Source organism: Crinia signifera, chromosome 3, assembly GCF_055691185.1.
Source record: "Crinia signifera chromosome 3, ASM5569118v1, whole genome shotgun sequence".
Taxonomy (NCBI): Eukaryota; Metazoa; Chordata; class Amphibia; order Anura; family Myobatrachidae; genus Crinia; species Crinia signifera.
The window spans coordinates 109,672,581-109,700,546 of NC_139219.1; the positions used below are offsets into that span (position 1 = coordinate 109,672,581).

A 27,966-nucleotide genomic window follows, 5' to 3' on the forward strand; every position below is an offset into this window, starting at 1 on the left:
CCTGAGGGGTGTAGATTGCAAAATGGGGTGACTTGTGGGGGAGGTTCCTAACTTTTAGCACTTATGGTGCCTAGAAACCTACATGGTGCCTAAAAAAAAATCTCATAAAAAGGAGGCTCCAAAATCAAGTAGGTGCTCCTTCTATTATGAAGCCTGTGGTTTGGTCAACGTGCACACTAGGGCCACATATAGGATATTTTTTAAAACAAAAGAATTGGGGGAATCAATTTTTAGTCACATTTCTCTAGTAAAATCTACTGTATTCGTTAGAAAAATGTATTAAAATTGAAACTCTGCAAAAAAAAAAAAAAAATTTTGAAATTTCACCTACACTTTGTTTTAATTCCTGTGAAACACCTAAAGGGTTAACAAACTTCCAAAATGCTGTTTTGAATACTGTGAGGGGTGCAGTTTTTGAAATGGCATCATTTATGGCGGTGTCTCACATACAAGTCCCTTAAAGTCACATCAGAACTGAACTGGTCCCTAAAAAAATCAGTGTTTGAAATTTTCTTGAAAATTTGAGAATTTGCTATTCATATTGTAAGCCTCCTAGTGTCCAAAAAAATTAAAAGGAAGTTGAAATAATGATGGAAACATAAAGTAGACATATGGTCTATGTTAGTTATTAACTATTTTGAGTGGTATGATTATTTGTCTCACAAGCAGAAAATTTAACATTTTGCAAATTGCTAAATTTTCCATTTTTTTACGACATTTTGGTATTTATCACAAAAAAACACAGACTGTATCGACCCAAATTTACCACTAATTTGAAGTAGATTGTGTCACGAGAAAACAATCTCAAAATCACTGGGATAAGTAAAAGCAAAAAAAAGTTATCCCCACTTAAGTGATACATGTCAGATTTGAAGAAAAGGGCTCTGTCAGGAAGGCAAAAACTGGCTGTGTCAGGAAGGGGTTAATGGACAAAACCTCATTGCACTGCAGGTGGGGCAAATGTAACATGCACAGAGAGAGTTAATGCTCATAGACACGAGACGATTCCACCCCTCCCCCTATATATTAAACCAGGGGTGGCCAAACCTGTCCTCAAGATCTACCAACGGTGCATGTTTTCCAGGCAACCTGTGGATATATAGTAGGAATGAATGCAGCAGGTTTAAAAAAAACGACCGTTAGTATTGACCAGCTAGATGATCTGGAAAACATGGACCGTTGGTAGATCTCGAGCACCAGTTTGGCCACCCCTGTTCTAAACAATCTGTTGCTATGTGTAAATGGGTGATCTAGCCACCGGGGCAATCAGTAGATTGTCCCTTGTGTATGGGGCTTTAGATTTGGGTGAGTTATTTTGTTTCTGTAGAGGGAAAATACTGCCTGCTTTATTTTTAAACTGTAATTTAAATTTTAGATTGAATACAACTCACCCAAATCTAACTCTTTTTCACATCCCCCACCTGCAGTGCAACATGTTTTTTTAAAAGTCCATTATAGAAAAAATGTGCTTTGCAATCCAGTCTAAATTAGTTTTATATAGAATATAGGGTACTTGTATAGTTTCACGGCGGCAGGCTACGCTACGCTGTCAGCGTAGCCTAACTGCAGCCTAGCGTAGTGTCCCAGCGGCAGCCCTGCATAGTCAGCGTAGTGTCCCCATCAGGCAGCGTAGTCACCGTACTGTCCACATGAGCTGCTGCTCTGTCCCTGGCAAGCCTAGTGAGCGTCTCACACAGCGCCAGTAACTGCCAGATCCCCTGCGCTGGCGGACGCCAGCAGAGAGGCGCTCCATCTGCCTGAGCATCTCATATGCTTGTGCGTCTCAGTAAAACGGTACGGCAACCTTGCCTGTGTCCGCTTCAGGAGACTGTCAGGGTTAGGGGTTCGGTAGTGCGTGCGTCTCATTTACAGGGGGGTGGGGTGCGGTGCGCAAGTTCATTTCATGCACAATAAAGGATACATTTGCCAGTGCTCCATATTACATACTGGCAAATGGCTCCATTTAAAACCCCACTATCCACGTCAGCCCAAAGCGTGGTGAGCGCACTTTGTACGCATCCTCCCGACCTGTTCATACCCTCACTATCCACGTCAGTGTGGAGTTGATTTTATAAAGTGTGGTGTGTGCAGCGAGCCACCGAGCCCAAGGCGTGGGGAGCGGACGTGTAAAATGAGCCCAAAGGGTGGCGAGCCCCGTGGGGCTGGCTGTACTAGCCACGCTTCAGGCTCACCGCGCTCGCCACACTTTATAAAGTCAACTCCACGCCAATGTGGATAGTGGGGGTATGAACAGGTCGGGAGTATGCGTACAGTGTCTGCTCACCACGCTTCGGGCTGACGTGGAACAGGAACTCATTCACACCTGTCATGTCAGGCAGGTGAACAATTGTCAATGGTTCCCACACAATGTAATAAGCGCTGACACAATGCTGACTTACTACGCTAACTGTGTAATGCTGACTAACTACACTAACTGCTTAAGCTCCGGGTAGGTGCGAAAGTACACACAGTCGCAGACACAAGCTGACTATGCTGGCCACGGGGGCACTACATTGACTACAGAACTGCCGTCGTGAAACTACACAGGTACCGAATATAGTATAAGTCTCTCCAATAAGCCTCTCCAATTTCCTATGTGAGGAAGAATTATGTATAGATTTATAAATTATATTAACTATAGGTGCGTAAACACTGGGCAATATTACTAATATGGTTTTAGGCAGTATAATGTTAATTTTATATCTGTTTTTAACTAACATGGCATGCAAAGAGTGTGCTATGTGGATGCCGAATATCCTCCTAGTTGACTCTATTTAACATAATGATAAATTAACTTTTTTAGCCAATTTGTTGACAGTGATTTCAATTACTCTCTGTGGAAACACATCTTGAATTAGGCAAAAGGGTTTTATTTCTTTTTTTTATTTACAAGTTCTTGTTGTGTGAAACATGATATTTACATTTTAGTTTAGTGTCTTTAGTTCCAGTGTACTCAATGTACTCCGTTTCCTGAAATGTGAAGAAAAAAAAAGGTTTTGTTTTATTTTAAATGGAAATTGTTATAACCGATGCAGGGCATTTTTAATGAATGTTGCATCTAACAAAATTAACACATACACAATTAAAACTTGTATCACTTCTTCTACATTGCACATGTACATTGCTTTATTATACGAGTAACACAAATTATTTTACAGAAGCTGAACTTGTTTGTAATGTTCTTCACCATGCATCAATTATATGGAGTGTCAATTAGCTTCTGTCTTGCAGCTATCCTTGTCACTGTTTCATAAGGTCTAGCCCTTACTCAACAATGACTAATTTAATTACATTAACTTAACATAAGAAAAATAAATCTGCCAATCTAAGTAGTATTCGGTCTTCCTACTTCATGGGTTTAGGCCTCTTTCCAATTTCTAGGATTTTACCTTAAGCAATTGTGGTATGACTTCCCGGGATCTGATGGGTACATATGTGAGTTCTGTGCTTTCTCCGCATAGCCCAGACCTCCTGTTACGGACTTGGGGGTTACCCACCGTGGGAGTCCGGAGACAGTAACGTGAGGATGCAGGAGGCAGGGAGCTGGAGATCAGGCGTGAGCCCGTAGCCGGGACCGCTGGTTAGACCGGTCACAGCGAAACCCTACACTGACTCTGTTGAGTCCCCCGGGCAGATGGAATACCCCTGCGGTAGTGCTAGGCTTCGCCTGTAGCCGCCGTGTTCGACAGAGCCAGTTAGGCCGGCTCTGACCCCGATGCAGCCAGGTGTTAGGTAATGACAAGGGGTGAGCAATCGCCAGGGGTTAGCTCAAAAGGATGATCTGGCTAAAGGACCTAGCTGGAAAAAGACCCCTGACTACCGGCACCAGGCCAAGGATGGGAGTTGCGACCCAGTCGCAAACACAAGAGATACAATAGGGAATCTCGGAACAGGGGCACACCAAGGCAAGTGATTCCCCAAAACTGGTTGCAGATGGAAAGGGAAACACCCCTGCCTGATGGAAGCTAGGGTGACAGACAATAACAAAACAGGAGGAACAGCTGGAAAAATGACACAAAGGAATAACGACGGACCCACAGCGGGGAACAGCCACGGCTGGCAAATGAATAATAAAAGATAGAACCACCGGGCTCCAAAGGAGCACTTACGTGACCCACAGGGAGAAGAGGGAAGTGGATCAGGTGCAGGCTCAGGCCCAGGACTGGATGACACACCAAGCAGACTTGGAAGCAGGAAACCAGGAGAGCACTGGAATTTCCAAAGGAGTACAGCAGGAACCAGAAAGCTCCGGGGTCCGGGTATACAGGCTGAAGCTACAGTGAGCAATGAGCTGCAGAGGATAAATCCTGAGATCCAAACAGCAGACGGAACAGGGAACCAGGTAGCGAAGCTGAGAGCTGACAGAGAGTTCTCTCCGCAGGAACTAAACATAGGTTAACAGGAAGCTAGAAGCTGACAGGAACTGAGGCTATCACTGGCAAAGTACTGCAGGTGAGCCTGCCCTATAAAGGGCTCAGGTGATTAATTACACCTGAAGATTCAGGGAGCTCCCAGGCTAGTGCTTGATTAGCTTAATTATCTCACAGCCAAGTGAATAAATTAAGCTCCCAGAACACAAAGCTGTAATGGCAACAGATCTGCCACTGGAGGCCACCAGTGAGTCAAAATGCCAAACAGAAACTGACAGAAAACAAAACAGACTGGTTCCTGACAGTACCCCCCCCTTGAGGAGGGGTCAACAGACCCCAAAATCCAGACCTCCAAAAATTAAATGTATCTGGATTCTGGATAACGGGGCAAAGGCAACAGAAAGGTGAACACAAGCTAAAACCACGGCTTGTCTCAGTGCCCCCCCTAGAGGGTGACCACAGGGCACAACCAAAAAGACAAACAAGATGATCCAGGAAAGCGGAAAAAGATTAATGCTTCTTTTTCTTTTTCTTTTTCCTAGATTTTGATGGAATCAGCAGTTTAAGGCCCCACACATTATCAGATCTGATGGTACCTTCTATCAAATCACAGCTATGGGTTACCAAATCAGAAACAGAGTTGAAGTCTCGATCTGAGGAGATCATGAGAGTCTTTTTAACAGATGGAATCTCAGAAAGGGAAGAATGTCTTAATTGGCCATAGGCAGAACTCTTATTGGATTCCCCAGACCCAGAATTACAGGTACCAGATGTGTCCAAAAATTTTTTGTCAGGAGTCAGTGAGACAAAACCAATAGCTAAACTCCTGGATTCCGGACCAAGCGATGAGGCAGAAGAATGAACAAACAGAGACTGTGAGTCTCCAGAAGCCAGGTCCTTAAGCCTTATGCTGGGCACCACATTTCCAGGAGCTGGTGGAACCCCATCCTTCTTTTTGGGACTGAACTTCTTAATAACTGCATCACAGAAAGAAGATAGATCTCGGATACAAGGGTCACCAGAATTGATCCGCTCATAGGCCCATGTCTGAGGTCTACCCCTAAAGGCCGAAATGAGGAGGTATATAATATTAGTCCAAGTGACCCCTGAAGATGGTCCTGATTCAAAAAGGGAAGTATAGTGTTTAACCAGGGCAATAAAATGGGCAAGATCTCCATCAAATATGATGGACGTAGGGACATCCATCTCTGGGACCTCAGAACTGGTATTCTCTATCGGAACAACAACCTTTGGGTCTAAGATTTCTGAAGCCTCCCGAGAAGCTGGCAAGACAGAAATGCTCACTGGGTTTGCGGCCCTCAAGACCCTTGCTGAGGCTGTGGTCTTTGGGACCTCAGACAAGGATATGGCCACCCCTTCCGGGGACACAGCTTCTATAATACCACTTGAGGCTAGATGGATTGACCAGACAGACAGAGTCCCCTTCCGGGACCAGATAGACAGAGTCCCCTTCCGGGACCAGATAGACAGAGTCCCCTTCCGGGACCAGATAGACAGAGTCCCCTTCCGGGACCAGATAGACAGAGTCCCCTTCCGGGACCAGATAGACAGAGTCCCCTTCCGGGACCAGATAGACAGAGTCCCCTTCCGGGACCAGATAGACAGAGTCCCCTTCCGGGACCAGATAGACAGAGTCCCCTTCCGGGACCAGACAGACAGAGTCCCCTTCCGGGACCAGACAGACTTGCCCACCTTCTGGGGCGAAACAGACTTGCCCACCTTCTGGGGCGAAACAGACTTGCCCACCTCTCGGGGCTACGGCCTTTGGGCCCCCACTCGGGGCTACGGCCTTTGGGCCCCCACTCGGTTTGGGCCCCCACTCGGGGCTACGGCCTTTGGGCCCCCACTCGGGGCTACGGCCTTTGGGCCCCCACTCGGGGCTACGGCCTTTGGGCCGAACATTTTCCGCACGGTTTTTAGAAAAAACGGAAGATCCCTTAGGATGGGATCGTCAGCCTCTATGAGAGGTTTAACCCACTCCAAAGCTCTTCCTCTAAAGCGTGACAGGAGATAATGGACAGCAGAAGTAGGGGTTATCTTCATATCAGGTGTGAAGTCCATTTTTGAGAGGAATTGTTGAGCAATTGGTCGGAGCTGGGCCAAATCTCCATCGAAGTATGGAGTGTTAGGCGTATCATCAGACTCACCCGGCGGGCCTTGGGCATCAAATTGGCTCGACTGACCTCAAGCACCACAAATGTTCAATGAACTCCAAGCGCCCTTGCCGCTAGATGAGCCCACGGCATCGGACTCGCCTATGGAGACCGGGAATTTGAGTACCATTCCTGGATCTACAACATCAGAGGCAACTCCAAGATCGGGGAAGATGTCACTAGAAATCCCGGCTGAGACTGATGTCAGGGATTTTTTCTTGGGAGTTATGCCTCCCGAGGTCTCATCAGGAGCAATGACCTCCACAACTCCATGTGGGGTTAAGTTCCCCAAGACCCTCTTAGGGGCGACTGTTTCAAGGACCCCCTCTGGGATTATGCCACTTGAAGCCCCTTTACAGGACTTAGCAACTCCAACATTGAAAGAACGTTGAGCTCCCTGACTGGAAGACTAGCATCCAACGTCTTTCTGTCTGGAATCTTTGTGGATGAATTCCACATTCCCGTCTGATTCCGTACCACAACATGGGGCGCTCTAGTCCTAGGACCCCAGTTGTAAGTCGGAGCGCTACGTATGTGGGGGGTGTGGTCAGGTTCCTCCTGCTTAGAGGAGACCGGTATAGATGTAACCTCCTGATACCACTTGGATTGAGGAAAATCCTTCCCGGTACCACCACCAGGTCTGCGCAATTTGCAATACTGGAGAAAGTGGCCTGATTCCCCACAATACAGACATAGGTTAAAGTCCTTACGCCGTCGCCGCTCTTCTGGTGTGAGCCTTGGCCGTAAAAAACTTCTATGTCCCTTCTGAATCTCCTGATCTGAAGTTTGACTGACTACCCCCTTAGCCAGGGTCTCCCTAGGAGCTGGTTGAGCCCCAAAAACCTCAGACAGATCCAGGAAAATTTGGGTTAACAGATCTTGCAATTGCAGAAATGACTGCTGCAGACCCTTAACCCGCTCAGGTTTTAATTCTGTAAAGGCCGTATTTAAGGCCATCAAGGAAGCTTGCAAGGCCTGCATGATTAAGTACAGCAATGAAACAAACAAACAGACCAGACCAACTGGGCAAGCTGAATAAAGCAAAACCCTGTAACGGGCAAAATGCGGGAAGAAAAAAAAATCTTAATAAGGACAAATCTGTAAGTCCCGCAACCAATCAAAAACACCCAAATCACCTTGAAACAAAATTTTATATATGCATGTACACCTATGACTACTGTGAACACATGCATATATCGGTATGGCCAGTGATAATGTTACGGACTTGGGGGTTACCCACCGTGGGAGTCCGGAGACAGTAACGTGAGGATGCAGAAGACAGGGAGCTGGAGATCAGGCGTGAGCCCGTAGCCGGGACCGCTGGTTAGAACGGCCACAGCGAAACCCTACACTGACTCTGTTGAGTCCCCCGGGCAGATGGAATACCCCTGCGGTAGTGCTAGGCTTCGCCTGTAGCCGCGTTCGACAGAGCCAGTTAGGCCGGCTCTGACCCCGATGCAGCCAGGTGTTAGGTAATGACAAGGGGTGAGCAATCGCCAGGGGGTAGCTCAAAAGGATGATCTGGCTAAAGGACCTAGCTGGAAAAAGACCCCTGACTACCGGCACCAGGCCAAGGATGGGAGTTGCGACCTAGTCGCAAACACAAGAGATACAATAGGGAATCTCGGAACAGGGGCACACCAAGGCAAGTGATTCCCCAAAACCGGTTGCAGATGGAAAGGGAAACACCCCTGCCTGATGGAAGCTAGGGTGACAGACAATAACAAAACAGGAGGAACAGCTGGAAAAATGACACAAAGGAATAACGACGGACCCACAGCGGGGAACAGCCACGGCGGGCAAATGAATAATAAAAGATAGAACCACCGGGCTTCAAAGGAGCACTTACGTGACCCACAGGGAGAAGAGGGAAGTGGATCAGGCGCAGGCTCAGGCCCAGGACTGGATGACACACCAAGCAGACTTGGAAGCAGGAAACCAGGAGAGCACTGGAATTTCCAAAGGAGAACAGCAGGAACCAGAAAGCTCCGGGGTCCGGGTATACAGGCTGAAGCTACAGTGAGCAATGAGCTGCAGAGGATAAATCCTGAGATCCAAATAGCAGACGGAACAGGGAACCAGGTAGCGAAGCTGAGAGCTGACAGAGAGTTCTCTCCACAGGAAGCAGGAACTAAACATAGGTTAACAGGAAGCTAGAAGCTGACAGGAACTGAGGCTATCACTGGCAAAGTACTGCAGGTGAGCCTGCCCTATAAAGGGCTCAGGTGATTAATTACACCTGAAGATTCAGGGAGCTCCCAGGCTAGTGCTTGATTAGCTTAATTATCTCACAGCCAAGTGAATAAATTAAGCTCCCAGAACACAAAGCTGTAATGGCAACAGACCTGCCACTGGAGGCCACCAGTGAGTCAAAATGCCAAACAGAAACTGACAGAAAACAAAACAGACTGGTTTCTGACACCTCCAGTAGCTGTGTTCCAAGCCGGGTGCCTGTGCATTCCACCTGCGCACTTCCAGATCTGGCAGGTGTTGCCTAGGAGTTCCATATGGGCGTCTAGGCCTTCCTAAGGCGCACTTCAGTTCTGGATCTGGTCACTGTCTTCTGCTGGATTTAAAAAAAAAAATGTTACTGTTCCTGGGAATGGCTGCATTCAGCTGCAGGAAAATGAGGTTGCCTCACCCCAAAAAATGGTGCTCTTGCAGCTGAGGTAGGTCCTCAAAGAGGACTTGGTATTTATTTTTGATTGTAGGAGCTTATAGTTTGTTCCTTCTTTCTTCTAGTTTGTCTTCTGGTGCTAAGAAGAAAAGCACATGAAAAAAGAAACTCTTCCAAGCATTGCCCTTCACGTGACAAATCATTTATGGGGATTGTGTCAATGATTCTGCACCTAACCTAAATACTTCTACTCAGTTTTCAGATTTAAATGATTGGATGAAGAAATGTTTGTTTCTGAAGAAATTTGTCACTGTTCTAAAAGATCTAGGTCTCAGACCAGTCTTGGTGTAGTGTTCCTAAATGGTGTAGTGTTCCTAAAATTGATGCAGTGGTGGCTAAAATCACACTAGGACCTCTATACCATTATAAGATGGAGCCATGCTTAGAGATCCTATGGATAAAAAAAATGGAGAGTGCTTTTCAAATTACACATTTCTAATACAGTAGCAATAAAGTTGCTAGAGCTAAGATTGTGGTGTTTCTTGCAAGAGGATCTGCAAGAAAGGGTTCCTAGGGATCGTATATGTAAGGAACCTTTCATCTATTCAAATGTCAGTAGATTATATCTGTGGGGCATCGTTGGATGTCTTATATGTTTCCGCTAAATCCATTACTTCTGGTGTTATAGCTAGAAGATCTTTGTGGCTTAAATCTTGGGCAGTGGATTCCCTTTCTAAAAATATTCTTAAAATATTCTAGCAACGTTGCCTTATGAAGGGTCTTTCTTATTTGGAAGAAAGTCAGATTCCATGATTCAGAGCATTTCCAGTAAGGACAGGCATGGCAGGTTTATGGATGTGTCCTCAAGACAACATTGCAGGCAAGCAATGTCCTATAAAGCTTGATGTCTGTATAAATAAAGATATTCTTCTGGATTGTCTAGGTCATCCTTTCATTAGCCCAATAAAAGTGGACAGAAGCAGTGACTGTTAGGAAACTTTGGTGACTTACCCCCTTATGCCAGTTGGAAAAATAATTTTAAAATTTGTAGAAAACTGGAAAAAAAAACATTCAGGACAAGTGGGTTCTGGATATAGTCACCTAAGGTTACCTATTCGATTTTTCAACAAGCCGAGGAAAGAAAACTTTATCATTTCAATACTACCAATTATGAAAATAGAAGTCTCAGCATTACTGGAGAGTTGGAGAGAGTTAATAAACAACACTGTGAATCTTTAAAATAAGCCTATTGTAAGGGAATCCTTGGTGTTATTCCACATTTTTGTTGCTTGTTGTCTTTATCTAAGTAAGCTGAACCAATGCAGGAAATCACACACCACAGAGATATAGGGCCTTATTCTGGTTCACTCTCAGAAAAACCATGTGCACTGCAGGGGGGATGTAACATGTGCAAAGAGAATTAGATTTGGGTGAATTTCTCTGCAGGAAAAAAATACTAACTGCTTTATTTCTACACTGCAATATAGATCTCTGAAGAAAAACCCCACCCAAATCTAATTCAATCTGCACATGTTCTATCTGACCCCACCTGCTGTGCACATGGTTTTGTCCATTTGAGAAGGAATTTGCCTCTGAGAGTGAACCAAAATAAGACCCATAGAAAGGTCATTCAAAAAAGAGAGGTGCCAAGTCTGCCGAGCATCAAGCTACATGGTTGATCAAGGTTTCTAATACATATAAATTTTTCACAGTATTATTATAACAAGTGGGATTGTTGTTTTTCTTTAATTAAAACATTAATGCAAAAAACAACAACAAAAAAACGGTTACAATTATTTTTTTTCCCCAAACCTGTCAGAGTGTCTTTACAAAGATATTTGTGACTTGACTAGCCCACCTCAGGGAGTAGGGCATTATGATATGGGCTTACGTAGACAGCCTTCTCATTGCAGGTCAATCAAGGGAGTCAGTATAAACTGCAGAAGTTTGGAAGAAAGAAAATTCAGCAATGCATGGCATTAAGGTTATTGAGCATCATCAGCTGTTGTTATGGTCCCATGGGCAGGATGGAGGATGCGAATACTTCGTGGGACTTACTAAAATACTCCTGGCTCCTAACTGCATGGGTCATTTGAATAAAAGTGTTTGCATCCACAAAGAAGTCTCTGTCTCGGTGAATAGACAGTCAAATATGTCTGAATGGTACCGCCTTAGAAGAACCAGTGTTTCTGGTTCTTACCATCAATGCAAGCGGCTGGGGGGCTCATGGGTTGCACAAGAGCTGTCAAGGAACCTGGTACCCTCAAGAAAAAAGTTTATTCTCCAATCCGAGATGAGGGCAATTTGTTTGGGAGTATGTCATTTTTAAAACAACATTACAGAAAACCATTTGAGAGTATTTTCAGACAATGTAACCTTGGTGGTGTATCTAAACCGACAGGGCCGGATGAGAGGTTTGGCCATTATGGAGGAAGTGCAGAACTTCATGGTCTGGGCAGAGAGACATTTGAAATGGTTAACAGCGTTACATGTCCCAGGCAAAGAAAATGCGGTTGTGGATTACGTGAGTCTGTCCAGGAGAATGGGAGTTGGAAAATTCCATATTACAGTTAGGTGTGGTACAGGGGTCCGACAGTCGGATCCTGACAGTCATTAGCCCAATGTCAGGATACCGACTGACCGGACCCAGACAGCATGGTGAGCGCAACAAAGCCCCTTGCGTGCTCGCTGCACCCGACATGCTTCGGGGATCCCGACTGGCACCCATTACAGTTAGTAGTCATCAGGTTTGGCTTTCTAGGAATAGACTTGATGGCAACTCAGAGAACAGATACAACATGAACAGCTCCTGTGGACAGATGCTCTATCGCAGAAGTGAAATTTCAAGCTGGTCTATGTCTTCCCTCCATTTTCTCTAATTTCCTGGGTACTGAGGAAGATAATGGAGGAACAAGTGCAGGTAATCGTCATTCTACCTTTCTGGCCCAGGAGGTCCTGGTTTCAATTATTAAGGATGGCAGTCAAAGATCCTCTAACATCACTTGTAATTCTACGAATGTTGTGTTAGGGTCCCTTATGGACCCTCAGAATCTATTTTTACAACATGGAAGTTAAGCGGAAATTGTTATAAAGTAAAGGGCTGCCTCCTGCTGTAGTTCAAGTATCATCACAAATATACTATAGAAACTGGAAAATTTTCCTCAGCTGGGCAAAAGTAAAGTGTGATGTGCTCAAGGCAGATACACCACTAATCCACCACAATTTGTTTGTAAAGTGTTTGATAACGGCCAGGTAATTTTCACCCTCAAGGTTCATATAGCAGCCCTAAGTGCACTGCTGGACAGAAGATTTTCTAAGGACAGGTTGATTTTAAGATTTTGCCAAGTTTTAAAGAGAATCAGACCTTAAATCAAGTAATTTATCCCTTAATGGGATCTAAATTTTGTTCTTAACGCCCTTATGATACCCCCATCTGATCCTTTGGACAGAGTAAAGTTAATATTCTGAACATGGAAGGTGAAATTTCTCACTGCAATTACTTCAAGAAGGTATGGAGCAACTACATGCTTTATGGGACAGCACGGAGGGTGTAATTTTATTTACAGCTCTTTACAGAGAATATTTAAACTTTCATATCAGTCCCTGCCCCAGTGGAGCTTACAATCTATGTTCCCTACCACATGCACACACACACACACACACACACACATTCTAGGGTTAATTTGTTGGGAACCAATTAGCCCACAGTATATTTTTGGATTGTGTGAGGAAACCGGAGTACCCGGGGGAAACGTACGGGCAGCATATACATACTCCGCACAGTTAGAGCCTTTGTGGGAATCAAGCCCATAAGCTCAGTGCTTTGAGGCTGTAATGCTAACCATTACCCCATCCGTACTGCCTGTGATGCCTGCCTGTGATTACTGCTTCACAGCACTGAGGTCATAGGTTCGATTCCCACCATGGGCCTAACTGTAGTGTTCCCGCTAGGCTGTTTTAGTGGGGCGCTGCGCCCTTCCCGAATTTTAAAGGGCAAAATGCGCCCTGCCCCTCTAGCGGCGCCCCGCTAAAACAGCTTCACTGGGAAGCCCAGCGCCACCGTAGACCTCAAAGGGGGAAGGCCTGGGACTGCCCCCAGCTGTGACTTCGGCGGGCCCGGTCTGCCCCCCGGTGCCCTGCCTGCTCTAAATGCTAGAGTGAACACTATAACTGTGTGGAGTTGGTATATTCTCCCCATACTGGTGTGAGTTTACTCTGGTTATTCCGGTTTCCTCCCACAATCCAAAAATATACTGGTAGGTCAATTGGCTTCCAACAAAATTAACTCTAGAATGTCTGAATGTGTGCGTGTACATGTGGTAGGGAATATAGATTGTAAGCTACACTGGGGCAGGTACTGATGTGCTGCTTAATATCTGTGCGGTATATAAATAACTTAATAAATAAATGGGAGCCTTATTATCTTTAAAAAAAAAAAAAGTCCTTTTTGCCTAAAACAGTATCTTCATTTAATTTAAATCAAGACTTTATTGTGACGTCTTTTTTCCCTGAAGCAACGAATAAGAAAGATGAGAGTCTTCACTCATTGGATGTGGTTAGAGCTTTTTCCATTTACTTGGATAGAATTAAGAGTTTCAGAAAGGCTAAGACTCTATTTATAATTCCAGTAGGAGCCTGGAAAGGTCTTTCGCCAGTTGGTCATATGGTTCTGAAAATAATAAAGGCACATTCAGCCAGAGCAATGTCGGTCTCATAGGCTAAGGTGGCTCAGGTGTCAGTAAAATAAATCTGTTCTGCAGCTACCTAGTCCTAAGTGTATACCTTCTCTAAACATTATGCATTTGATGCGGTGAAGCAGCACATTGGTAGCGGCATCCTTAGTCAGACTATAGCTTAAGGTATTTTATTAGCCATCCCATTTATTGCTTTGGTATATCCCATTGTAAAGAGCTGACATGAAGTAGGAAGAAGAAAACAGCAAATTATACTTAGATAAAGATAATTCCATTGTATTACTTTGTGGCAGCCCCTAAATCTCTGAATCTATTTTAATTTATCACAGATTCTATATATATTTTAGTAAATTGTGTTTTATGTCATCCTTAGAAGCAAATCTTTATCCTCTCCACATAATTAAACCTGTTTGTCCAGGACTGGCAGCCCCCGGCACTGGTTTTACCTATTACATGGATACTTAATAGATACTCTGGCTGAACTCATTAGCCCCACTGGGTTTAAATGAAGAGTTTCCATTATCTTCTTCTCTATAATATCATTAGCCTAAAAAACATCAACCTTGATATTCTATCTTATTAGTAATCTTCTAAGTTAATATAAGTATGTCTATGTGTTCTTCACTTTTTTTATATTTTTCACGTTTTGGTGTAATTTCTTGTGTTTAACTATGACTTGATCCAGTCAGAGATGCTCTCTAACTAATTAATATATAGGCTGATACATGCTAGACTGATACATTTATACTCATGCCATGAGTTGCTACTGCAAGTACTGTAATTGCGCTCCAGTGGTGTGTCCAAAAATGGCTGGGCGTTCCATGCAGTGGATCTGCTAGAGCATCCTCCAAAAGATGTCGGTGCGGGTCATGATGCGCTCCATGTGGGGACCCGATGACGTGGCGCAAAGTTTGGCGTACACTGGTGCACCCATAGTGGAGATGGCGTCTGAGACGGGGATTGATGACGCAGGGACCGCTGCGTGATGCGGTGCGTGTCACCTGCATGTCTTCTGCTTCCTACCTCTGCCACGCTGGATGGATATGCTTGCAGGCTGTCTGAGGGACCCCTCCTCCCCTCAGCACGCTTCCGGAACCCAGAGATGATGTCAACGGCTCTCATCCGCATCATCATCTCCATGGTGACCAGACGCTCGCAGTCCAGACACTAGGGGGTGACACTAGTGGCTCTCACCCGCGTTGTCATCACCATAGCGACCAGACGCTGCCATACTGTCCACCGTTGTGCAGCGCTGTGTTCACTCTGGACTGTTAGCTGAGATATCTGCAGCGAACAGCCCAGAGTGAACACAGCGCTGCGCAACGGTGGACAGTATGGCAGCGTCTGGTCGCTATGGTGATGACAACACGAGTGAGAGCCGCTAGCATCATTCCCTGGTGTCCAGACTGCGAGTGTCTGGTCACCATGGAGATGATGACGCGGGTGAGAGCCGCTGACATCATCTCTGGGTGCCCGGGCCGCCAGTGTCCGTGCCGGAAGCGTGCTGAAGGGAGGAGATGGCGCTATTAAAAGGAAATAGTGCATTTGAACCTGGTTGTACTGTCTGTCTGTTTCCTGTTTTTTTGCCTCTTGATAAAGGGGCTGATGCCCCGAAACGAGCCGTTTAGGCTCCAATAAAGATGATTTTAACCACTGCAGTGACATGCCGTTTCCTACACACACATACCATCTGCTTGCATGCTGACTGGGTGTATTTTATACATGTCTTGAAAACGGCCTAATGGGGTTGAAACGTAGACAAATGATGTCCTGACTATTGGGACTAAAGCTGTGTACACACGGTACACTTATCACTGGGAATATGGTTGATGTGCGATTGGAGTGTGCACCGGCGATAAATCACTGGGTGCGCGATCCAGTTTTCAGCCCCCTCATGGTTGCTGGTCCTGCTCCTCCGATCAGAGACTTACCCTGCCTCTTCTCCCGGCAGTGTGTCATTTTCATCAAGGACCATCTCTGGTCGCAGAAGAAAATGGGACACTGAGCAATATGATTGCTGAGCAATATATTGCCAGCGATCATATTGCTCCGTGTGTACGCACCTTAACATATAAAAGTTTACTATCTTCAATTTATTGGTGAGTGCCCTCTTTCAGTATTTCTGGAACTCTGCAATGTTATTGGAAATTTTTTACTTCCTTAAAGGAGCACCCCCTCCATAAAACAAAGGACTGGAGTGTGTGTGTGTGTGTGTATGTATGTATGTATGTGTGTGAATTTCAAGTGAAAAAAAAAACTCCTTTATTGGTCTGACATGTTTCGGGTATTACCCGTCCTCAGGGATACCCGAAACATGTCGGACCGATAAAGGAGGTTTTTTTTCACTTGTATCAGACCTAAAAGAAACTCACCCCATATGATAAGTACAATCTATTTACATCACTTTTAAAACAAATAGGCAGAAGAAACACTTTCTAACTTTGAATTAATTTGTCTTTTGTTGCTGTGGACAGATTGCATTAAATCAACACTTTAAAGGAGAGAATAACATGATCTGCAATGTCCTGTGTCTTGGAGAGAGTGATTGTAGTAATACTTTGGAAGATGAAAATGACCCACAGATTCCAGGACAAGCTGTGGTCTTTAGAACTGCCCGTCAGCATATTTACGCAGTTCTTCTTGGCGTCGGTAATGGTAAGCATTTTATACTATAGGTAATCTTTTACGTTATATTTGATGCGTTTATTACAAACTTGTATGATATGACACTAGTTGTCCTTTCAATAATTTTCAGTCATTGCACTTTAATGCTAATAGCCTCTCCATATATTTATCGGCTATCCTGCCAGGTGCCAGCTTTGTAAGTTAGGAGGTATTTTGCCACTGACCATAGAAAGCTTTGCTTTTACACTGTATTATTTATTTATTACTTAATAGTTTTTATTTTTATTTACACACATATAAGAAGAAAAAAAAAGGAACAAATAAAGGGGCAACAAATGACCTAATAGCTGAACCATTTCATATGAGGAAATGAGACATAAGCATTTGCAATATGACGTCTCACAGTCAAACTGCCTTTGAATCTTGTTTACAATAGTCAGTAAGTTGGGTACAAAGATGTCCAAAATTGTGTGATGGTGGCCACCAGTATGTGGACTATAATGGGCAAAATGTACTAAGAATACGTCTGTCGTATTCCTATTTTCAATACAACTGGGATCGGTAGCGTGTTTACTAGCCCCCATATTTACTAGCCTGTCATATTTTTAGAATTCGTATTTTTCAATGGCGTATGGTGCTGTATGGAGTCATATTTTGTCATACATATTTGTATTTTTTTTCAGTGATTTACGCATGAGTAATGGCTAGTTTTACGGACATATTTTTAAAATATGATATTTACTTATTTCAGAAATACGGCACTATTTTACAAAGCAAAACCAACTTCGTAATTGCCTCAAACATGGGAGTGCTCTCCCAGCCAACACGTCCAAAACTCCTTGTGAGTTTAGATAGGCGTGATTTCTGATTGGGTATTGTGCTGTAAGGTGTGCTGTAAGGTGTGCTGTCCTCTTTTTGTTTAGTATATTTAAAAGTTTGTCTGATTTTTAGTCTTTGTGGATTTTTTTTTTAAACGTCTCTATTCTTTATTTGTGAGTGTTTGTGTATGTGTTTGCGGTAAGGAGTGGGAGTGTGTTCTGTGTTTGTGTGTCTTTTTATAGGGTTGGGATAATTTGGTCTATTGCATTATGGTCGAAAGTCATTAGGTCGAATCCATTAGGTCGACATGCTAAAAGGTCGACATGACTCTAGGTCGACATGGGAAAAGGTCGACATGATTCTAGGTCGAAAGGTCATTAGTTCGACAGGTCATTAGTTCGACAAGGTCATTAGTTCGACATTGTCTATGTCGACATTCACAAGGTCGACATGGGGTTTTTCACTGTTTTTTTACCTGAATGTCAACACAGTCGACATGGACACAGTTTAAAGTGCACTGCATCCCCTCGCATCGCTCGCTGCGCTCGCGATGCGTCGGGCACGGTGCCTCGCTACGCTCGGCACACTATTTTATTCTCCCACCACGCCCTAGTGGATGGTAGGGCATGAAATACCGCCTGTCGGCACATGTTGGCTCAAAAAACAGTGAAAAACTCCATGTCGACCTTGTGAATGTCGACATAGACAATGTCGAACTAATGACCTTGTCGAACTAATGACCTTGTCGAACTAATGACCTGTCGAACTAATGACCTTTCGAACTAGAATCATGTCGACCTTTTCCCATGTCGACCTAGAGTCATGTCGACCTTTTAGCATGTCGACCTAATGGATTGTCTGACTGTCGACCATAATGCAGTAGACCAAATGACCGCATCCCCTTTTTATATGTAAGTGTTTTTATGTATTTTGTTTGTCCGAATGTCAGAGTAAGGTTTATGAGGTGGGGGTAGAGGAGCTGGAGGAGGCCTTCTCTGCTGAAGAGGATGCATGTGAGGGAGCTCCAGCCAGAGACAAGAAATGGTGCATTGCTATGATTAGCCATGCATAGAGTTGCGCCCTGGCATGTGTGATGCAGGGAACCAATAAGGTGTATACAGTGCTATTTTTCTTCAGGAACCAGCATGAATGTACATTATTTCCACATTAGTGTCCGAACATAAGCACTTGATGTTGATCTTTTAATTGTACACATTCCCAATGGCAAACAAATGCTTGTGTGGAGATTTTCACACTGATGGTGTCATGCCTGTGGTCAGATCCAAACTTAAAACAACCACAGGCGTAGGGGCTGACTGGTACACAAACTGTGGTGACTTGATAAGGCTACTGCACATTAACAGGAGGCACCCAGGAACATTTGTTTAGAAGAAGGTCAACAATGTAAAAGCACAAGTCTAAATACCACAGAAGGTACGGTTCCGGTATAATATGTCGGCGGTCGGAATGCCGACAAGGGGGCCGTGCTTGCCATGCAGCGGGCCTGGTGCCTCGCTACGCTCGGCACACTATTTTATTCTCCCTCTATGGGTGTCGTGGACACCCATAGAGGGACAAAGTGCTGGTATTGATGCGGTCTGGATTCCGATGTCGGTATTTCGACCACCGAGATTCCGACTGCCGGCATATTGACCACATCCCACACCACATGTGATGAATGATGAGACTTGAAGAATATATGAATGGCAATAATCACAGACAGAATTCCGTAGTGGTAGCACAAGTAATAAGCAAGTGGTGCAGCCTAGGAACACTGATGCAGTCTATGAGAGCAAGGAGTACTTGGTGGCAAGTGTAGCAGTGTTTGCGGGATACGGTCACTAGGTCTACAAGTATAAGGTCGACACCACTAGGTTGACATGACTGAAGGCTGAAATGCAGGAAGGTTGACATGACTGAATGTTGACATGGGTTAGGTTGACAGGGTCATTAGTTTGACACAAGCATTAGGTTGACTTGGGGAAGGTTGACAGCCAAAAGGTCGACATGGGGTTTTTCACTTTTTTTTTTTAGCCGAAATGTGCCGACAGGCGGTATATCATGCCCTACCATCCACTAGGGCATGGTGGGGAAACAAAATAGTGTGCCAAGCATGGCGAGCACAGCAAGCCATACGAGGGGACGCGGTGCTACGTTTCCTGTCCATGTTGACTGTGTCAACATTCAGGACAAGAAAAAAAGTGAACACGTCGACCTTTTGACTGTCGACCTTCCCCATGTCGACCTAATGCTTACATCGCCTTAACAACCCTGTCAACCTAACCCATGTCGACCTTCAGTCATGTTGACCTAATGCTTGTCGACCTAGTTCGTGTCTATCCTATGGATCATGCCCGTGTTTGCACACTGATGGAGTTCACATAATATTTAGTAAAGGGTGAAGAACTGGTAAATGGTGCAGTGTAAGAACATTGAAGGAGTCCAAGCAATAATAACAACTGTAGTGACAATGGGGTAATGGTGCAGTGTAAAAATTCTGATGAAGTCCAGATGATATTAGCACACTAAGGGGTTTATTCTAGTTCATTCTTTCTGACAAAATCCTTCTTAGATGGACAAAACCATGTGCACTGCAGGGGGGCAGATGTAACATGTGCAGATAGAATTAGATTTGGGTGAGTTATTTTGTTTCTGTGCAGGGAAAATACTGACTGCTTTATTTTACACTGCAATATAGATCTCACTTTGAAGCCTTACTTACCTAACATACTTATAGCAACAGAAGGGTGATGATTGGCTGAGCAATGCGGAGAGGCTCACAGGATAGGCTGAGAAGTAACGTGATCAGGAAGAACATGGCAGCACCCATGCTCAGGGGAGTCGGGAAATGCTGTTTGTACAGCACATGAATCGGGGTGTTAGAAGCACTTTCCTACCCCTTAAGTGTCCCTCCAGGCTTCCTCTGCATTGTGCTGCTAGATGGCCGAATCCAGGGAATACATGCTGTGGACAATCTGGCATCTCTTCAGTGCATCTGTGCTCCATACTATAGCGCTCCCTGCTATACTCTGGTGCTCTCTCCTGTCTCATCAGTGACTGTCTTGTCCCGTGATACTCAGCACTGCCCTCCACCATTACTCTACACTGCAGCCACGCTGCATACAAACCAAAGTTCCCTCCATTCCCATGTATGGGCATGGCCATCTTCGATTCGGTCACATGGTCGTTTCCAACCAATTTCTGATGTCATGGACTCTAGCCAATCCCATACATCTCTCCCTATATCTATAGTGGGTTGAGCCCTGGGAAATTGCCAGTTTAATGAAGTCTACTGCATAGCTGCTTCCTGTGCTACACAGTCTGGTTCCTACCAGTATTGCTGGTATTATTGACCTGTTCAACTCCAGCTCATTCCATGCATTGCTGTTACCAGTATGATGTTTCCAGAGTAAACTGCATGTCTCCACAGCTACAGTGAGATCTTGCTGTCTCTGTGTGTATTCTCCATCCTGCTGCACGGTCTGGCTTCATCCAATATCCCTGGTGTCTCCTCTCTGTTCCAGCTGAGTTCTGCATTGCTATCTTCAATGTTCACTCCTCAACCATGGACTGTTGCCATCGATTTTCAACATAAATTTTTTCATCAATAGTCATCATTGATCACTAGCTGCAGTTCCATTGATCTCTAAGCATCGATCTCTAATCATCGATATTCTTCATTGATTCTCATTATTTATTGTCAACATCATTTGCAAACATTGGTTTCTATTATCAACCGCGGTACTTGTGAGTTATCCGGGCTGCCGATTTTTTTCATCGCGCCCGAAATCGTGGGCATCGCGTCGGTCGTGGCCGTTATAAGGAGCCGCGACGCGATGCCCACGATTTTCCATAGACAGTAATGTTAAAAGACACGATGGACCCGATTTCCGACCCGATTTCCCATAGACAGTAATGTTAAAAGACGCGATGGACCCGATTTCCCATAGACAGCAATGTTAAAATAAAATGACAATGTGAATATGGCCATTTCACATTGGATATGTTTTAAAAAAAAATGTTTCATGGCCCCCCACCACCGTTAACGCCACCCCGCTATTGACGCCAACCCGAAGCGTGGCGAGCGCAGCGGTACGCGCCCTCCGACCTTTTCATGCCCTACTATCCACTAGGGCGTGGAGTGAGAATAGAATAGTGTGGCGAGCGCAGCGAGCCACCGAGCCCGAAGCGTGGCGAGCGGACGCGGACACCTTCACAGGTATCCGCGTGCCCTTGCGGGCTTCACAGGTGTCCGCGTCCCCTCGCGGGGCTCGCTGCGCTCGCCACGCTTCGGGCACGGTGGCTCGCTGCGCTCGCCACACCATTCTATTCTCACTCCACGCCCTAGTGGATAGTAGGGCATGAAAAGGTCGGAGGACGCGTACCACCGCCCCTCACGGGCTCACTGCGCTCGCCACGCTTCGGGTTGGCGTCAATAGCGGGGTGGTGTTAACGGTGGTGGGGGGCCATGAAACATTTTTTTTTAAAACATATTGGCCAATTTCACATTGTCATTTTATTTTAACATTGCTGTCTATGGGAAATCGGGTCCATCGCGTCTTTTAACATTACTGTCTATGGGAAATCGGGTCCATCGTGTCTTTTAACATTACTGTCTATGGGAAATCGTGGGCATCGCGTCGCGGCCCCTTATAACGGCCACGACCGACGCGATGCCCCCGATTTGGGGCTAAATCGCGGGCATCGCGTCGGTCGGGTGTCCTTAAGTTAACCAAACTTAAGGACAAAATCGGCAGCCCGGATAACTCACAAGTACCTCAACCGCTTCAAAGGCATCACTCTCTAGCACCGCACGCTAACACCTTGCCCTGCAACGATTCTATTGATTACCTGCTACAGTTTGCATCTGCTGATTTTATAGGTCATAGCTGTACTTCTACATTGCTTAACTCTCACAGTACCTATCCTTTCCCAGTCACCTTAAGAGAGTCCAGGCTGATATCAACCACCATCGGTGTCCACCATTAATGCCCAATATCATCAGGTGTATTCCACTCTGTGCCAGTGGTATAGGTACTCCAAGTCTCCTGTAGATCTGAGCACACTACCTGGTGGTGTCTTCCTAGAGACTTACCGCTTCCTCCTCATTCATCGATGGTCATCATCGGACATCAGTGATTTCAAAGACTATTACAGTTATTACTGTTTCCTATTACTCCACTCGGGCCACCCCGAGTCCAAAGACTCTTACAGTTATCACTGTTTCCTATCATTAAAGCAAGACTTCCTCACAGTAATTACCATTATTTAAGATACAGTTCAATAAATAACAAGTTGATTTTACTTCTGTTTCCTCCATCATTGGTCACGGCTTCGGATTCTGGTCACTGCATCTACACCTGAGGTTACCCACATATGTGGACATGGTTCCTAAGGGAATCTATCTTCAAATTCATACTACCAAACACCTCAGGTATGACAACATGGAGTTTGGTCTATGACAATGGTGGTGGCGTGGAAACCACGGGAGGTGCAGCCGTAGAGTGATGTTCAGATGTGGACACTGCATTGCTGGAAAGCTGAGTCACTACAGGGGCAGTGGTATTAGGGAAGCGCTGTATACCCGTGCTGTGGGCTGAGCGCACTCAGTGCTAATGGAAACAAACTCTGGAATGCAGTGACAGTCTTGCTAAGCACTTGGAAGGTAAATATACCAATCTTAATACTTTGGCCGTGACAGCCGGTTTTAGCCATGCTAAAATATTTACAGTGTTTACCTTTGTCCTGTGGACATCTATGCTTTACCCAGTGTATGTCAACCTTATTTTGTTGGATGGAATCACACATATCCTAACAAATTACACCAATGCAGCCTCAAAACTACCTGCTGCTGATGTCCACTTTTATGACCCCAACATCTTATTTGGCCCATCTGACAGTACATCACATATCCCACAGCCAAGTGAAAACACATCAGTAGACACATAATTACCCATGTTTATAAGAAGCAGAGAAGTGTGTGTGTGTGTGTGTGTGTGTGGTTAATGGCCTTTTTTAAGGCAAACATTTGTGCAGGAGAGTAGCTGTGCTGATTTAATAGAGATTACTTTTACTGTACATGTGTAAATCTGCAAACATCTAAAATACACCTCAAAATCAAGGTGTATGTTTAAGTTGTATTTTTTCCTGGTTTACGACTCATAGACGCACATATTTCCATAAACAAATTATTAGTACATTTCAAAATAACATGAAGTAAATGGGAAAGTCGTATTCTCTCGATGTCATATATATTCATATACCAGCAGGAATATGAATACTGTCCGTTTAAAGGCAAAATACTGACGTACTTCTCCATTAGTACATTTTAAAAATATGTATACCAGGCCCTATTAAAATATGAATACGTCAAGTTTAACTGTATTTTGCTTAGTAAATTTTGCCAATGTGTCTACCCCTATTGTAAATTCTCTCAGGTAAAAGTGGAACAGTGCAGCTAGTGGGACTGCAGGAATACATACCCCTGTCTCTTTGCTAATTCTTTTGAATACCTCAGATTCAAAGCATAGCGCGGAAAATCTCCCTTACACAGGGGACAAATTTGGTCAGAGATATGGGGAGGTATGGGTAAGAAAGGGTATGAATCAGTGTGACAGTTGTGGTAAAATAGATAAGAGAAACTCAGGATCAGGATAAAGTAAAAACTAGGATATGGAAAAAAATTGTAGGTGAAGTGATGTCATTTTGGGGTGGGGGGATTTTCTATTTATTTTTAATTGATTGTTTCTATATTTGTAAATATTGGAAAATAAATATTTAAAGAAATATTTTTTATTAAAAAGATTGCAACATTTAAATACAAATATATACATAATATATTTGTATTTAAATGTTGCAATCGTTTTAATAAAAAAGCATTGACAGATTGGTCGGGAGCGAGCTGATTTCTAAGGCGTCATGTTGACTACCCAGCACCACCAAGGGTCGTACTCGAGGTCGGAGCTCGTTTGCTACACTACACACAGGTCTGGGAGGCGTCCTGTATCAACGTGCGGACTCTCATTTCGCAAGGCTACAAGCTAGAGTTTGCAAAGCCACCCCCGCACAGGTTCTTCAAGTCAGGGCTATCAGCTTTGAAATAGACTCAGGCCACCCTGTTACAGGCAATTCAGAGACTATTACTGTCTGCGTCACAGCGCATCTGCCTCCTCCCTGCATTTACCGGCCGGATCCTCAGTGTCAGGTAGAGCACAGCCTGCTGGAAAGTGCGCAGAGGTGATCTAGGTCAGAGGGGAGCGCCGAGCTGATCGCTCCACCTATGCTTGGGGCAGTGTGCACAGTCAGGGGACATTGGAGAAGACAGCGGAACAGGCGCAGCAGAGGGAGGAGAGGTGGCCTGTGGAGCACCCGGGAGAGGGGAAAGGCACCCACCACTATACGGACCTAGGCCATTTATCCGCCCACCAACAAATCAAGTGACATGCGCACGCCTATGGTGCTCCATCAGCTGACTTGAGAGCAAGCACTGATGACTTGGTGCTGCAAGATGCTGGCCAGGTTTGTTGGCGGTTGTCAGACTTTGCTTGGGAGATCATCAGTGGTGATAAATCCTGGATCTACAGTTGACACAGAGACAGCCTGTAGAATATATACTGTACCTGTTTCTGAATGGTCCAGCTGCTTCACCAGTGGTTTGAGCACATGCAATTTTACATAGATTTCTCTGGGGATTACTTTGAAAAAAAAATGTAATGTTTGCTTTATTTCAAAACCTAATACAATACTTTTTTTTTTTTAATTCCTCAATTGTTTTCTGAGGGATACAAAGTGTAAAATATTCATATAGGATGATATGCTGTAAAAAAACTATTATGCTGGGTACACACCAGGACGACTAGGGCCCGATCCCCTCAATCTAGATCCAATTCCGACCAATTGGATGTAGATTGTGTGGTGATTGGGCCCTTTTCTGTCCTGGTGTGGACCGATACCGGTCCGATGCGCGGTCCCGCGAGTCGGTCGGTCGTTATTGAGATCCTACCTGCTGCAGGTAGGATCTGAATGACGACCATACAGCCGGGTGCGGGTTGCCATCGGATCGGACCCGCTCACGGTGCACATCGTGAGCTGGTCGTGCCCCCCCACGTCACCGTGAGCGGGTCGGACGAGACACTGACGACCCGCTCACGATGTGCATCGTGAGCGGGTCGTCGTGGTGTGTACCCTGCATTATTGTTATATTCTTCCAATAACAGATCAGAGTCCTACATATAACATGTTCAAACATATAACAAGAAAACACATGTGGAGGCATACACAAGGGCAACAGTAGATAAATGTAAAGGGAGTCATTAACCTAACTTCGTTTAATTCTACATTTGATTATCTAATGCATTTACTTTTTTATGTTATAGGGGATCGTTGAGCAATATTCTCATTTCATAATATTCCTTATTATAGAGGGAGTTTTGATTCTATTTCGATGATCAGGAAGAGTGTTGATGTAGCTTTCCCATGTAGCAAAAAATCCTTTTATTAGTCTAGTATTGTTGTTTCTAACCAATCCATTAAAAAAAAGTGATTTAGTTTGTTTTGAAATAGGGTTAGAGTGGAGGATTTGTAGTTATTCAAGTTTGTAAAATAGGCTTGCGTGCTGCTGCACTTATCACCAGTAATAATTTTCTATAACTGTTCACTGTTCTTTTAATCTTATTATTTATTTTAATTATTAACAGTTTCTTGTATAGTGTAGCATATCCCATTGCACTTTATAATAATAGACAGTGATACAACAAACTGGGTATTTACAAACAGTCAAAGGTATGAGAGCCCTGCTTGCAATCTATAGGGAAATATGCATTGATACAAAAGGATAGATATTCTTTATTGCATAAAGTCCACCAGAATGCAAAGGTTCCTGGTGTGCTGTATGATACGGTGACCCAGCAGTTTGACCAGGGCTCAGGAGGATGGAAAATGTGAAAAAGAAAGAGCGGATATGTGTGGCCTTTACAGTGGGGATGTGATTGGATAGGAACGGTATGTGAGAGTTAAGTGGCTGGTGCCTGAAATTTGATAAGCTTGCCTGAAGAGGTAAGTTTTCAGGGAACACTTGTTTGGAGACTGGAGGAGAGTCTTATTGTGCGTTGGGAGAGCATTCCACAGAGTGGATGCAGCCCAAAGAAAGCCCTGCAATTGGGAATGGGAGTGAGTAATTAGTGTGGATGAGAGACGTAGATCTTGTGAAGAGCAGAGAGGTCGGGTTGAAAGATATTTTGAGATAAGAGAAGATATCTATGTTGGTGTAGTTTGGTTTATGGCCTTGCATGTAAGTAAAAATATTTTGTCTTGAATACTGTAGAATACGGGTGACAGAGTAGCTTTGCAGAAGATGAACATCTGGCTAGGAAGATTAGCCTGGCAGCTGCATTCATGATGGACTGTAGTAGTGAGAGTCTGTGTTGAGGAAGGCCAAATAAGGAGACTATCCTAGTCTATAGGAGACTATAATCAATGTGTGAGATGATGAGAGCATGTATTAACGTTTTAGCAGTGTCTTGTGTAAGATAAGGGTGCATTTTTAATATTTTGTTTAAGTGCATGTGGCATGATTTTGAGAGAGTGAATGTGGTGAACAAAGGAAAGTTCAGAATCAAGGATGACACCTAGGCAGCGAGCTAGAGTGGAAGGAGTGATTGTTATAGTCTCAACATTAGGAAACATAGAATTTGACGGCAGATAAGAACCACTTGGCCCATCTAGTCTGCCCCTTTTAAAGGAAGAGTGTTGATGTAGCTTTCCCATTTGGAAAGAATCTGGTTGGTGACTATTTATTGGTGGAAATATAAATAATTCTGTTTTTGAAATATTCAGTTTGAGGTGGCAAGATGACATCCAAGGAGACACAGCAGAAAGGCATTCAGAAACATGGCCCAATACAGATGGAGACAGGTCCGGAGAGGATACTTTATATACTCGAGTATAAGCCGACTTTTTCAGCACATTTTTTATGCTGAAAAAGCACCTCCTCGGCTTATACTAGGGTGAATACGGTAACGGTAGTTAAGACTGTGAGGAAGTGGATCCAGGCCTAATGCTCCTTCCCACAGCCCTGTTCCCCTCTAACTGCGCTGTACCTGCCCAGTTTGGGCTCCATCAGATAGCCAGATGTCCCCTGAGCATAGCGCTGTTCATTGCAGACCCAGTGGACAGTTTTTCAGCTTGCGGCCTACCATGACTGGTAACCGGGGCCTAAATTTCGGAGCCAGGCCAGGAATCGGGCTCCATGACGAAAATCACAGACTTTTACAGCCGGAGCTGCACCTACTGACCCTGGACCTTGAGGGTCTGACCACCCTGCTAAGGTTTACCTGGTAGAGGTAGGAGGGGTGAGATGACTGCGCCACAAACCTATGAAATTGTGAGTTAGCTGCTGGGTGTGTGGGTACACTACAAATACCCAAAGTAGTATGGAGTAGGCAAGTGGGGATGTACACCCTGCGCTTCACTAACAATATTCAAATAATATACATACACATTGGTTATGAAAAAAATTGAAGTAACTTTTATTACAACAGGTTTAACAATATAAAAAGGTCAGTTTAAATGGCAATGTATAAGTACTGTATTTGTTAAAAATATACTATATAATGCTCAATAAAAATAATGATAATAAAAATAATTAAAATGACTGCTACTACCGGTAT

The 27,966-nt window shown here is 44.4% G+C and overlaps 1 protein-coding gene across 7 annotated transcripts in view; it reads left to right on the forward strand.

Moving 5' to 3' along the window:
• FAM120B (family with sequence similarity 120 member B) overlaps positions 1 to 27,966 on the forward strand; it is a 224,095-nt gene that overhangs the window by 24,866 nt on the left and 171,263 nt on the right. For all 7 annotated transcript variants that reach the window (XR_014471647.1, XM_083176370.1, XM_083176373.1 and 4 more), the window contains exon 3: positions 16,330 to 16,510. Coding sequence is in view for 6 of the 7 variants with exons in the window: in XM_083176370.1 (XP_083032496.1) it covers positions 16,330 to 16,510 (181 nt within the window). In the remaining variant the exon portion in view is untranslated. The remainder of the gene's footprint in view (positions 1 to 16,329; positions 16,511 to 27,966) is intronic.